This window comes from Crotalus tigris, unplaced genomic scaffold (genome assembly GCF_016545835.1).
Source record: "Crotalus tigris isolate CLP2741 ecotype Arizona unplaced genomic scaffold, ASM1654583v1 scf7180000017791.1120302, whole genome shotgun sequence".
In the NCBI taxonomy this organism is placed as follows: Eukaryota; Metazoa; Chordata; class Lepidosauria; order Squamata; family Viperidae; genus Crotalus; species Crotalus tigris.
The window spans coordinates 294157-308871 of record NW_024096638.1 but is presented as its reverse complement, the minus strand read 5'-3'; the positions used below and the strand labels follow the sequence as shown (position 1 = coordinate 308871).

Here is a 14715-nt window from a genome sequence, read left to right as displayed (position 1 = left end):
GGAGGAATCGGATATAACACTCCATGGTATTTTCCACGGTCAATGGGAGATATTCTGCTAAGGCAATTTCTCCTTTTGTCTTATGATAAGATAACCTTTCTCGTCTTTTTTTTTTTGTTTTTACTGTGGACACTCTGGCACACATTAAAAAGGAAATTCTGTTGCCTGCTCTCAAAAGTGTACACGTACATATATAAACATTCTATATACAACATATGTATATACCTACATCCTTACATGTAAATATATATAAATATTAATCACTGTCCATCTTGAATACATAATGGAAAGAGGAAGCTTGAAAGTTCACAAGATTGAGGCTACATGGAACAAAACTGTGACTGAATCTGGATGTTCTGCTTTGGATACCACAAAGCCCCCTCCCAGAAGGTAATAAGGAAAACAGGTCATGAAGAGGATGTGTAGTGTCCCAGACAATCCTGTGGATCCAGATCAAGCGTTGCTTATATGCCATGTCCTGGATAGAAGGACGTGAGCTGACAATAATCTTTTCTGCTGTCCTCACCACTCTCTGCACCGCCTTCCTGTCTGAAGCAGGGATGCTTCCAAACCAGACAGAGATGCTGTATGACAGGATGCTCTCGATCATTCCTCTGTAAAAAGTGGTAAGAACGGGGGAAGGAAGATGTATTTTTCTCATGCGACTCAGAAAATACAGGCTCTGCTGTGCCCGCTTCACCAGTCTCACTGTTGAGCGACCAGGCCAGTCTATTCATTAGATGCACACCCAGAAAGTTGATGCTGCTAACCACCTCCACAGGTGAATCATTAATACACAGAGGAGTGTGGTGTGCCTGCCTTTTCTGAAATCAACAACGATCTCTTTGGTTTTTCCAACATTGTTATGTGTGATTGAGAAATGTTTGCTTCTCCTTAGATTTTTTTTAAACTTTAGATGGTATTTGTACCTGAGAAAAGATCTAAAAAGAACATTTGAAAAAGAAATACTTTTGCTCCCTTGCATTTTTCTGAGGATGTTATAAAAGGCATGTTAGATGCCAGTCCAGTTTCACTCCCACCCTGGTGCCCCTTTCCACGACCTTCTTCTTAAACCCAGAGTTTCTCAACCTTAGCAGTTTTAACATGAGTGGACTTCAATTCCCAGAATTCCTCAGCCAGTACCTTAAAGTTGCCAGAGTTGAAAAACACGGCTGTGAATCATAATAAATTTGCATTCCAAGATAGCAACACAAATCTTGGCTTCCATGTTAGTTTCCTGATGTCAGATGTAAATACGCAAATAGCTCAGTTTGTGTCACAACCTGGGGAGGAATCTACCCCACCTTGTTGCGCTCCATGGATCTGGTGGAGCTGTGTCAGCTGAGGGAAAGTCTGCCTCAGATTCATTGTCTTCTTGGTCAAAATTGGATCTAGGTAAGAAGTGGTGCTGCTGGACCATCTCCAACCTCTTGGCTATCTGCACATTGTCACGGATGAGGCGCTAGGACTGAAAGGACCGTTCTTCAGCTTGAAGAGAAGGGTTCTCTTTGGCCAGTATGCATCATAATCCATCATATTGGCAAGTGGCAGAAAGAGGTGAAAATTCAGTATAAAATTCAGTATAAATGGGGCTTGCCACTGATACACGGTGGCTTGTAGAATACTTTCCTTATGCACCTGAAGGCAGGACAAGAAGCAATGGGTGGAAACTAACCACAGAGAGAAGCAACCTTGAACTAAGGAGATATTTCCTGACAGTGTATTAATCAGTGGAAGGGCTTCCCTCCAGAAGCTGTGGGTGCTCCGACACTGGAAGTTTTTAAGAAGAGATTGGACAACCGTTTGTCTGAAATGGTCTAGGGTCTCCTGCTTGAGCAGGGGGTTGGACTAGATGACCTCCAAGGTCCCTTCCAACTCTGCTGTTCTGCTATTCTGCTTCTTTCTTTGAAATTCCATGGTGTGAACCAGCCAGCGTCAAAAAGTCCTGCTCCAGAGTTCCCCAGAAGGACGAAGAATTAAGCAGAGGGAAACTGTCTTGCTGGAGCAATGTTTATAGTTAGGGATGCTTATTTTATTGTGTTTACATGGCAAATATAGACAGAGACATGGATCCCCCACAGACTGGCTCCAGGCAACAACCCCGGAGGTCCTGATTTGCTTACTGGTTTGTAAAATTGCCCATCTTATCCCTCTGGGTTGCTTACAACCTTAAAAAAACCCTAAAGGACATAAATAAAATATTGTGAAGATCCAAATGCTACACCCCAATTAAAAGAGAGGGTGGGTGGGAGAGGCTTGAGGGGGTGGGGTATGGGGTATGTTCTTACTCTATCAATCTTCCCCTCCCATGTACCCACCCCCCCCACCCTTTGTAGCCCAGGTTAACTGAGGAGCCCCGGGAGATGAAGCGCCACAAGAGACGTCTAGAGCAACGTTGGAGGGCCAGTAACTCTGAATCTGACCGATCACTATTAAGAGCCTATCTTAGGACTTATCTAGTGGCGATAAGGGCGGCAAAGCGTGTTCACTTTTCCGCACTTATTGCATCCGCAGAATCTCGCCCGGCCGCCTTGTTTAGGGTGACCCGCTCCCTTCTTAAAGTGGAGGAGGCGGAGGAACCCTTGCAGGGGAGAGCTGAGGAGTTTGTTCAGTTTCTGTCGGACAAAATCGCTCAGATTCAGAGAGACCTGGACTCCGACTGGGCAGTGCCAGCCGAGTTGCCAGGGGCTGGTCTTAGTCATGTTATCTGGAGCGAGTTTGAGCCTGTGACCCCTGATGAAGTGGACAAGGCCGTGAAGGCAATGAATGCCGCCACCTGTTTATTGGACCCGTGCCCCTCCTGGCTGGTTTCTGCCAGTAGGGAGGTGACACGAGGCTGGCTCCAGGCGATAATCAACGCCTCCTTGATGGAGGGGTCTTTCCCGCAACCTTTAAAGGAAGCGGTGGTGAGGCCCCTCCTCAATAAGCCTTCCCTGGACCCAGCTGTTTTGAAGAACTTTCGTCCCGTCTCCAATCTCCCCTTTGTGGGGAAGGTTGTAGAGAAGGTGGTGGTGTCCCAACTCTTGCGATCCTTGGATGAAACTAATTATCTGGACCCTTTTCAATCTGGTTTCAGGCCCGGCTACAGCACTGAGACTGCTTTGGTCGCACTGACTGATGACCTCTGGCGAGCCCGGGATAGGGGTCATTCCTCTATCTTGGTGCTTCTTGACCTCTCAGCGGCTTTCGATACCATCGACCATGGTATCCTTCTGAGTCATCTCGGAGAGGTGGGGGTGGGCGGCACCGTATTGCTGTGGTTCTCCTCCTACCTCTCTGACAGGTCGCAGTCGGTGTTGGCGGGCAGACAGAGATCGACCCCTAGGCGCCTCGATCATGGGGTGCCTCAGGACTCGGTCCTGTCCCCCCTCCTTTTTAACATCTACATGAAACCGCTGGGTGAGATCATTTGGCGACACGGGGTGAGGTATCATCAGTACGCGGATGATACCCAATTGTATATCTCCACCCCGTGTCCTTTCAGTGAAGCAGTTGACGTGATGTGCCGGTGCCTGGAAGATGTGAGGGTCTGGATTGGGGTGAACAGGCTTAGACTCAACCCTGACAAGACCGAGTGGCTCTGGGTCTTGCCTCCCAAAGGTCAACTGGATGGTCCATCATTAGTCCTGGGGGGGGGGGGCAAATTTACCTCCCTCAGTGCAGACACGCAACTTGGGTGTCCTCCTGGACTCGCAGCTAAATTTGGAACAACATCTATCGGCTGTGGCCAGGGGGACCTTTGCCCAGGTTCGCCTGGTGCACCAGTTGCGGCCTTATTTGGACCAGGAGGCTCTACTCATGGTTACTCATGCCCTTGTCACCTCGAGACTGGATTACTGTAATGCGCTCTACATGGGGCTACCCTTGAAGAGCGTTTGGAGGCTGCAGTTGGTTCAGAATGCAGCTGCGAGAGCGATTGTGGGCACGCCAAGGTACGCCCACATGTCACCTATCCTCCCCAAACTGCATTGGCTTCCTGTGGGTCTCCGGACGCAATTCAAGGTGTTGGTTATCACCTTTAAAGCCCTTCATGGCTTAGGACCAGGTTACTTACAGGACTGCATACTGCCGCATAGTTCCCAGAGACCGGTGAGGTCCCACAGATTGGGCCTCCTTCAGGTCCCGTCGGCCAGACAATGTCGGCTGGCGGGCCCTCGGGGAAGGGCCTTTTCTGTGGTGGCTCCGACCTGGTGGAATCAACTTCCCCCCCGAGGTTCGAACTACTCCCACCCTGCCGGCCTTTAGGAAAGCCATTAAAACTCTCCTGTTCCGGCAGGCCTGGGGCTGATGTCCCCGGGGGGGGGTGGATATGATCGGACACGCTGTATGAATGTATTTATTTTATTGTTTTATTTTCAGATTATTGTTTTAATTTTGTTCGCCACCCTGAGTCCCTTGGGATTGGGCGGCATATAAATTTTAGAAATAAATAAAATAAAATAAAATAAATAAACTGGCAGAGCCAGTTCTTTAGATTCTGATGAAATTTCAGGAGGGCTGGAGTCTACCTCACTCAGGGAGGGGGGCAAAATGTTCCAGAGGGCAGATGCAACAGCAGAGAAGGCTCCTCTCCTGGACCCTCCCCCCAGCTGGAATACTCTGGCTGATGAAGCGCAGAGCATGCCTCCTTTGCCGGCTTGAGTGGGGTGGGCTAATCCCATTGGGATGAGACGGTCCCTCAAGTCTCCTGGACAACCACAGGGTCCTTGCTTTGCTTCCCACAAAGTCCAAACCATCTCCCACTCAAGAACCACACTCAGAGTATGCAGGGAAAGTCATGTCTTTATTCTTGAGAAGACAGGAAGATCAAACAGGAATGCAGCTGGGGCAGTGGCCGTGGCAGCCACGGTGGAGGCATCTGCTCCCAAGGTGGTGCTTCCACGCAGGGATGTTGTGAAGGGACTCATTCTTTGGGGCGTTGTTTTTGTTGTTGTTGCTGCTGCTGCTGCTGTTGTTCTGTGAAGAGAAGAGGGGAGTGGTGGGTGGGCAAAGGGCTTCTGCTCCTGGATAAGCAGAGTAGAGCAGAGGGGGCTTAGCCTTATCGTGGATAGCAGCTTCTGCCTGGATCACTTGCCAGGGTGGTGTAGTGGATCTATTTTGTCAACCACCAACTCACAAGCTGTGTCCTAGAGACATGTGAGACTACTGGAAGTCCTGAGTGGGTCCTTCTGCTTTCTTCTCCTCCCCACCCTCCCCAGCCAAGGACTGCCCACTGGACCTTCCTGGGCAGAGACGTCCCTGCAGTTCATGCAGTTTATCCTGGTTTTGCTGACAAACAGACCAATTAAACCAAAGAGATCATTGTTGATTTCAGAAAAGGCAGGCAGAGCCACACTTCTCTGTGCATTAATGATTCACCTGTGGAGATGGTTACCAGCATCAAATTCCTGGGTGTGCAGCTAACGAGTAGGCTGGCTTGATCGCTCAACAGCAAGATGCTGGTGAAGCGGGCACAGCAGCGCCTGCATTTTCTGCGTTGCATGAGAAAAGCACATCTTCCTTCCCCTGTCCTCACCACTTTCTACAGAGGGACGACTGAGAGCATCCTGTCATACAGCATCACAGTCTGGTTTGGAAGCATCCCTGCTTCAGACAGGAAGGCGGTGCAGAGAGTGGTGAGGATGGCCGAAAAGATCATTGGCAGTTCCCTTCCTCCCTTCCAGGACATAGCACAGAAGTGTTGCTTGAGCAGGGTCTGTAAGATTATCTGGGACACTACACAGCCTCTCCACGACCTGTTTTCCTTGTTCCCTTCCGGGAGGAGGGGGCTTCGTGATATCCACAGCAGAACATCCAGATTCAGCCATAGTTTTATTCCATACAGCATTAACCTTGTGAACTCTCAAGCTTCCTCCTTCCATTATATATTCAAGATGGACAGTATTTAATATTTATTTGTTATGTATATGAAGGGGTGTGGGTCTATACATATGTTGTATATAGTATGTTTTAGGTGTGTGTCATGTATGTGTTTCACTTTGAGAGCAGGCAACTAAATTTCATTTTTGATGTGTGCCATTGTGCCTACAGTAAAAAAATGACAATAAAGGCTATCTCATCTCATCTCATCTCATCTCATCTTATCATCTATTGAGTGGGTTGATTTAGGATGTCTCCACCCTCACCGTCATTTGGATGTTGTGTCACTTCACTTGTGCAAAATGGGGAAAGGTCTAAGAGTGACAGTGGGCAGAACCATCTCCCCACTATTGTACTCATCCATGTGAACACAATGACCGCATTTTTATCCAACAGGAGACCATTGGAAGTTGGAAACACAATCTTAGGATTGTGAGAATGGCTCACTCCTGAACTGGAGGACAATGTAGGTGACCCTCTTTGGAGAACTTATTAATGACTGGACTGTCATTAGGGTTAGGGTAGAGGTGTGTTCCACAAACACAACACATTTGCGTATAAACAAGGTCACATTCATTCTTGTTCCTTACCAAATTCACCACAGACCATTTGGCACTCCAGTTTGCTGGAGAAGCGATTGTCGTTGCTACCACACAATCCGTAAACAAATATTTCACAACGTTTGGTCTCCCAGTTGAAGTAATACTGTGGTGAATATCCTCGACAACGACCCGCGTCTTTTGGCAGTTTGCAAACCTCTGCAAGGAGGGAGGGAGATCAGAAGAGAGGGAAAGAGGGCAGTGAGATGGACAGCGAAAGAATATTTTCCTTCCAGGAAGTGGGTTGGGCCACCTTTTCTTGAATGCCTTAGGTGGACCCAAAGGTCTAAGATTTGATGTTGTGTTGGGACTGAACGGGTCATGTGGAAAAGTGGCCTCAGAAAGGGTTCCAGGAATTGTGGCAACTGTAATGGTCTGTGGGAACAGCCTTGGGGGACAGGAGGAAAAACTGCAGATGAGGCAATAGTCAGAGAAGAGGCAGCTGAGTCCACCAGAGGAATTGGGGCCTGGGAAATGTCTCAGGAAGGACCCTCCCTAGTTTCTTGGGCTACAAAAATGAGGGGGAGAGATGTACTGTACTTACATTTTTGCAAGAAGTGTCCCTAATAAAGTTAACCTCTAATAAAGACAGTTTCCAATAGAGCTAGAAGCTTGGAAGATGCTTCTTGTTTGACATAACTCACTTGGGGGGGGGGGGAGTAATGTCTTTCTGGACTGACTTTACCAGGGGCCTCAATGCAACACTGATCCTCTGTACCTTTGCTGATTTTCCCACAGGCCTTTTCACACAGCTCCCTGGTCTCAAAGTTTCTGCGGCTGGCCTCGCAGACACGGTAAGAGACACATTTCTTCTTGTCTGGATCATAGAAGTAGCGCTGCAACTGTTGTTTGCAGCTGCCCTGTTCGAGAGGTAACTGGCATACCTCACTGCGGACTGCAAGAGAGTGAGAAAGGGGAGTTTGTGTGGGCTCTCCCCGCTGCCTGGAGCTTAGGTGGAGGACAGAGGGGGGAAGGGGGCAAGTGGGAGAAGGAGGCCTGGACATACGTGAGGGCAGGCAGCCTCGGCCGCAACCGGTGAAGCAGCACTTCTCGGTCAGGGAGCAGTCCAGGTCATCCCTGCAAGTGTTGTTGCATGGAAGCAAGGTCTGCAATTCGACCCTCCTGGGACACACACCGGGGTGTTCTAGAATGAGACGGATTGTCAGGCCCCAAGAACGAATCAAGACACATAAAGTTACTTCTGAGCAGTTTCCTTTCATATTCTGCACCTACAGACAGAATCTTGCCAGACTAAAGCAACTACTTGCATATTATAGACACACGCCGGGGTGTTCTAGAATGAGAGGGATTGTCAGGCCCCAAGAACCAGTCAGGATATGTAGAGTTATTTCTGAGCAGTTTCCTTTACTGTTCCTCACCTAGAGACGGAATCTTGCCAGATAAAGCAACTACTTGCATATTACAGATAATAGTCTGAGAATCTCTAGGGAGGAGCCATGTTACGTCTCTTCCTCATGACCAAACTATCTAAATTGTCCTTTCTCTTTGCTCTCTCTAACGCAGCCCCTCCCTTCTGGGAATCCAGACTACATTCCACCACAGGCAGGGAGGAGAAGCAGTTACTCAGTGCCTGGGATTGGATGGCAGAGACATCTCTCTCTCTGGTGCAGTCTTGCCCTTTCTCCACTGCTGTCAGGCCAGGCCAGACCCTCCTCCCACCCATACCCCAGTGCAGGGCCCTATCCTGAAGTATGCCAGCAAGGAATTCCAGGGCTCTGTCCTAAATCCTTGGTGTGTGAGAAGGACCGAGACCCTGGGAGGATGCACAGTGTGAACCATGGCAGGATGGGGAAAGGCCAGGCAGATACAATCCATCTCTGTGCTCTGCTTGGTTAATGTTAAGCTTGTGCAGGAACCTTTTTGGGTTCACATTTGGTGCACACTTTTTAGGACACAGGTCTTGTACATGTAGTGGGGTGCCCCAGGACTCTGTTCTGGGCCCAGTGCTCTTCAACATCTTCATCAAGAAAAGAAAGAAAGAAAGAAAGAAAGAAAGAAAGAAAGAAAGAAAGAAAGAAAGAAAGAAAGAAAGAAAGAAAGAAAAGGAAGGAAGGAAGAGTGGCACCTTCCACGCCATGCACGCATATCTGCCTGCCCGCAAAGCTGCAGCACTTCTTCAAAGGAAGATTCACCATGCGGTTGCAGTCCCAGTCACTGGTGCAGTTTGGGAAGCAAACGTCGCCCCTTCTGGGTGGGAGAATCAGCAGTGGACAGTATCCTGGGAGATCTAGACAGAAGAAGGGGACACGGGAGAGAAGAGGGCTTTCAGAGAGGGGGTTCACAGAGCTTACTACAGAGCTCCCCAACATTTTCAGCTTTACAGACTGGCTTGGGGGGGCAGAGAGGATGGTTCCGCGTGTGCAGCAGGCAAACACGCCTGCCCATCACTTCCACGGCCAGCTTCCAAACGGCTCAAGGTCCTCCAGTGGGCCGGGGGTTGAGGGTCGGGGCCCCCTGCCCTAGGGGAAGAAGAGGCCGGCTCCAAATGTTTCAGGACCTTCCTCCACCTGGCAGAGGGCATCTGTGGCAGTAAGTAGGAGGGTTATTTTGCAAACAAGCCCCACAACAAAAGCCCACCAGCCTCATTTATACCCGCCAAAGAGTTGGAGGACCTTTGCTACATGGCATGCATCTGGGCAGCCCTGAAAAGCCTTCTCTGCTCAGGGGGCATCAGGTTTGGCCCTGCAGGGAAAACCCCCCATCCCTCTCTGGTGCCCACCAAGTGCTCCGCTGGCAAAGAAGCCTTTGGTCGTGTTGATCTACCCAACGAAGGCCATCTCAGTGCAGGCTGGCACCAAACAGCCTTCCTCTTGCGTGCCCCCTTCTCCCCTCCTCCAGCCTCTGGGAAGGCTCCCTCGAGCTGGGCTGAGCTCTGTCTGCAAAGCTTCCTTGGAAAGATCAAGTCTTGCTGGCCTCGGAGGATGAACCGCCACTGAACGGCTTCTCTCTGGGCTCCAGTGGTGTTTCATGGCGGGCAAAAAAACAGGCACGGCTCTGCGTTCCTTGGTACCAGGCTCAGCAGGCACCCTCTCCTCTCTGTTCCTGACTGCCCCCCCCCAACTCCCTTCCCCATCCAGGAACCAGACTGACGTTGTTGCGGGATTTCACATTTCTTCCCACAGGAAGTGGGGCAGCAGCGCTGAGGGCCTGGGCAGCTGGCATCGCTGGAGCACACTTTGCCGCAAACAACCTCCTCGCCTTGAACTACGATGGGGCATGTGCCAGGCTTGTTATCTGCAAGATTTTGAGGAGGGAGGGGGAGAGAAGATGAGATTCGTATCAATAAAGTGGGAGCCGTTCTGTCCTCATTGAAAACCATCCATGAATTCAGCAGGGCCTCTATTAGTAGGCTCACTCAAAAAGCTTTTGTTAGATTTTTTCCAGGAAAAAAATTTAATATATTCTCATAGATAGACGCTAAGTAGAATTCTATCGCTAGATAGAGAATTGAATAAATAAACTCAAAATGAGTTAGAAAAATGGAAGGAGGTCCACTCCACGCCTCCCTCCCTCCTCTCCTGACCACTGGACTTGTCCATCTGTCCCTCTCAGTTTGAAGTATCATCTCCTGAATTGAAGTCTACGACAGACCAAGCATTCTTTTCCTCTTTTTCCTTCACCATTTCTTCTTTCTCAACCCTTTCCCTCCCTCCCTCCCTCCCTGCCTCCCTCTCTCCCTCTCCCTTCCTTTCTTTCTTTCTTTCTTTCTTTCTTTCTTTCTTTCTTTCTTTCTTTCTTTCTTTCTTTCTTTCTTTCTTTTTCTTTCTTTCTTTCTTTCTTTCTTCCTCCCTTCCCTCTTTCTTTCTTTCTTTCTTTCTTCCTCCCTTCCCTCCCTCCCTCCCTCCCTCCCTCTTTCTTTCTTTCTTTCTTTCTTTCTTTCTTTCTTTCTTTCTTTCCTTTCTTTCTCCTTTCATTCTTTCTTTCTTTTTTCTTTTTATTTCTTTCTTCCTCCCTCCCTTCCCTCCCTCTTCCCTCTTCCCTCCCCTCTCCCTCTTTCTTTCTTTCTTTCTTTCTTTCTTTCTTTCTTTCTTTCTTTCTTTCTTTCTTCCTTCCTTCCTTCCTTCCTTCCTTCCTTCCTTTCTATTTCTTTCTTTCTTTCTTTCCTCCCTTCCTTCCTCCTTCCTTCCTTCCTTCCTTCCTTCCTTCCTTCCTTCCTTCCTTCCCCAAGATAGCCTCGCTAGACCGAGGCCATCTGGCCCACAGCCAAGGCTCCTCCCTCCTCCCTCAGACCCTCCTCTGACTTGGTCTCACCTGGAGGGCCACATCGGCGCTCGCATTCTTCAACATCCTCGAAATTGTTTGCATTCCCCTGGCAGCCTCCGTAGATGAACTCTCTGCACCTCCCAGAGTGCTTGTCGTAGAACCAGCGACGTATAAGCGCCCTGCAGGGCCCTGTGTCTGAGGGCAGATGGCAGATATCTGAGAAAGAGAGGGGATGGCCAAGACTTAAAAGCTTGCACCTGGATGCCCAATTTCTCAAGTGGGCACAGGGGGGGGGCAGGAGAACTCAGCGATTGTGGGACGGATCCGTCACTCACCCACCCTGGGATGCCCTTTTGCCAGTTGGTGGCCGCGGGCACCTCTGTCTTTGCTTTCAGAAGCCCAGGAGAAGCCTGGCGGGCAGCTTTTTCAGATCTGCTGCCTTCCAGCTTCATCTCGGCCAGCTCGGGAACCGTGGGTATTTTTATCTTGCTTCTTGCACATTTTGGTCAGCTCAGATTGGACGTTGGAGTGAGGTGGCGAGGTTGAGCCAAGGTGGCGCAGCAGTTAGAGTGCAGGATTGCAGGCCACTTTAGCTGACTGTGTTCAGCAGGTCAGCGGTTCAAATCTCACCGGCTCAAGGTTGACTCAGCCTTCCATCCTTCCGGGGTAGGTAAAAGGAGGACCCAGATTGTTGGGGGCAATGTAAATATATATATACATTGCTTACTGGTATGCACCGCTTAGAGAGTGCTTGCACTTAAAGCGGTATATAAGTCTCATAAATAAATAAATAAATAAAATTCTTCCCTCTCCCAGCCCCTGCTTGGCTGATCATGCTGAAATGCCTTTCTTGCTCTCTTTTACTCTGGCCCTTTTTTGTGTCCAGCACGCCAGGAGTGAGTGGCGGATCCTGGGTGCAAAATGGCTGGCACTTCCAGAGCTCTGCTGTGGAGGAGCACGGGGGGTCCCCCCAGCCCTGTCTGTGTTTGGGGGGTCTGTTCAGAGTTAAAGATTGACTCAAAGTCTCCGCAGACATTTTCCCCCAACACTGTTATCCTTCGTCACACCACATGGGGGCGCATTTGCACACAGGGAGAACTTGACACCTGTTGATGTTTAGAGGCAGCTTTTGCAAACAGCCGCTCAAGCAGGGGAGGGGCAGGGTCTGCCTTCTGGGGAGGGCGGAGGCACCAGTGGTCCTAACACCTGGCCACGCTCAACTCTCCACTGGACAAGACTTACACTCATATCGAAGAAACAGTGGAACAGAATCACTGAAAAAAGGATGCCAAAGGAGGGACGCAATAAAATTTAAATGACAAAAATTAAAACATTTTTTAAACTATTTTAAATAATTAAACTGACTCGTTGAATTGCCCCATAACGAGGTGACCCATGGTGAGTTAACCGGGGCAAATTGGCCGTGGTGAGTTAACCAGTCCAATCAGAATAGAGCTGGAAGGGACACTGGAGGTCATCTAGTCTAACCCCCACGCTGAAGCCGGAGACCCTGTACAATTTGAGACAAGTGGCTGTCCAGTCTCTTCTTAAAAATCTCCATGGTTTCTGAAAGCCAGCTGTTCCCCTGGTTTATTATCCTCCCTGTCAGGAAGTTTCTCCTTAATTCCAGATTGCTTCTCTCCTTGATTAGCTTCCAACCGTTGTTTCTTGTCCTGCCCTCTGGTGCTTTGGAGAATAACGTGAACCCCCCCTTCTCTTCTTTGTGGCAGCTCCTCAAATACTAGAATACTGCTATTATGTCACCCCTATTTCTTCTTTTCTGTAGACTAGTCAAACCCTGCAGCCAAGTCCTGCAGCCGTTCTTCCTATGTTTTAGTCTCCAGGCCTTGGATCATCTTAGTTGCTCTTCTCTGAATTTTTTCCAAACTCTCAACATCTTTTTTGTGATGTGGTGACTAAAACTGGATTCAGGGTTCTAAGTGAGGTCTTACTAAGGCTTTATAAAGCAGTTCTTATAAGTTATGAAGTTCACCATGTTGAGTTGGCTGCAGTGAGTTGTCCCTTCTGGTCTTCCAGCCCCCCCTTGGCGCTCTCCTACCCTGCATCAGCCGGGACCTACCTTGTGGACGACATTCCCGCTGGCAGAATCCATTGCAGCACTTCTTCCGTTGCGGACAATCTCGGTCTGTGTGGCAGTTCATCCCCTTGGACTCCTGGGAACCCTTCTTGTCTCCTGTGCAGAGAAGAGCAACAGAGATGATCAGGGGACTGACGGCTAAAACATATGAAGAACCGCTGCTGGAATTGGGTATGTCTAGTTCAGGGGTAGGCAACCTTGGCTCTTTTATGAGTCGTAGCTCCCAGAATTCTGGGAGTTGAAGTCCATGAGTCATAAAAGAGCCAAGGTTGAGTGAACCGGCGCCTTCCGGTGGCTGCGCCGGTGCCGATGGCCGCTGTTTGACAGCTGCCCATCCTGGGAAATCGTAAAAGCTGGCAAAACAGTGACGATCAGCTGTTTGTGGCTTGAAACTTCCCTCCCGGGCGAAGGGAGGGAGGTGAGCTTCTGCCTGGATAGAGGTAGAGCCTCACAACTTTCCCAGTTTTTTTTTCTGGGAGATGAAGTGAGAGCTCCCTCGGAGTCTGGGTGTTGCTCCGTTTCCTTGGATGCCTTTGTTCTCCGAAGAGAACGAAGCTAGACGCTGCCTCCACTGCTGCTATCTGATGGGAACAGTAAGTTAACTCAAAAGCAGACAGAGTGGTCAGGAAGAGAAGAATTGATGATTTTACTTTAAACCTAACTCATTTGAATTAACATCTACTCCTGTTACTATTCTAATTGGAGTGAAGAAATATGGCGGAGGAATCCTCCTTCTTTGTCACTTTCTTTGTTTGAGACCTTTCACTTTCTATTTTTTACTTACTATCTTTAAACTGGCAACAAAGTTTTAACAATGTAATAGACTTGGTTCATTTTAAAGGGGGAAAAATTCTTATTCCCTTTTTTTAAGGGGGAATTGCTTTTTCTTCTCCTTTGTTCTTATATTACTATTTTTTGGAAAAGGGAAGGGGGGGGAAAACCCCTCCCTTTTTTAAAAAATGGCTTCAAAACGTCCTGGACTTCCTTCTCTTTCTAAAACTTCAACTGCCTCTCCAGTAACTCAGACTGTACAACAACCCAAACTTAAACCTTCTCCACCTTCGCCCCCACCTCAGGCACTTACACTTCAGGATTTACAAGATGCTTTAGATAAGACTTTGGAAAAATCACTAGAAAAAACAGCAGAGCTTCTGGCTCAAGAAAGTAATGAGCTCAGGAAAGATATTGTTTTGGCACTCCAAGGGCTTGCTGGCCTTGTGGAAAAGATTGACGACAGGGTGGATAAAGTGGTCAGTAATGTTGAAATATTACAAGATAGAGCTGAAAAAATAGAAGAAAATGTGGATGCTACACAGAATGATATTATAATGTCACAATACAGAGAAATGTACTATGCTTTGAGAATAAGGGGTCTGAAGGAAAATATTAAGGAGAATTTGAGAGAAGAAATTGCAGCAGAACTGGCCTCTATTTTGAAAATTGATCCCGAAGAAATGTTGAAAGATATTGAAAAGATTTTTAGAGTTAATTCGTGGGTTGCAAAACAGAGGAAATTACCAAGAGATGTGGTGGTCTATTTTATGAGAAAATCACTTTGTAATGAAATTATACAGGCCTTCTATAAACAAAGATTTCAGATTGCAGCTCAGGATGTGATAGTTTTAAAGGAAATACCTTCTAAAATTCTTAGAAAAAGAAAAGACTTTGCTTTTTTGGCTGAAGAACTTAAGAAGCGACAAATTCAATTTAGATGGGACATACCTGTGGGGATAGTGGTGACTTACGCTGGTACACAATACCGTCTTAATACAGTTTCAAAAGCAAGAGATTTTTATGTTACTATTTTAAAAGCAAGTCCACCACCATCTCCAAGATCAAAGAAAGATGAGAGCAAGGCAGAAACGCAGTTGTCTGTAGGTTCAATGCCATCTTTGGGAGAAGAATTGTTGGTTGAAGTTATGCAACAGAATTTTC

General features: G+C 48.2%; 1 protein-coding gene across 1 annotated transcript; it reads right to left on the bottom strand.

Moving 5' to 3' along the window:
• Positions 1–4794: 4794 nt before the first annotated feature.
• On the bottom strand, positions 4795–12848 carry LOC120307524 (WAP four-disulfide core domain protein 8-like). Its single transcript, XM_039342379.1, has 8 exons — positions 12763–12848; positions 10731–10898; positions 9570–9713; positions 8545–8706; positions 7465–7602; positions 7177–7353; positions 6450–6617; positions 4795–4956 (listed from the first exon to the last, which is right to left on the bottom strand). Exons 1-8 carry the CDS (start codon positions 12842–12844, stop codon positions 4904–4906), a joined length of 1092 nt encoding a protein of 363 aa, XP_039198313.1. The 5' UTR covers positions 12845–12848; the 3' UTR covers positions 4795–4903.
• Positions 12849–14715: the final 1867 nt, after the last annotated feature.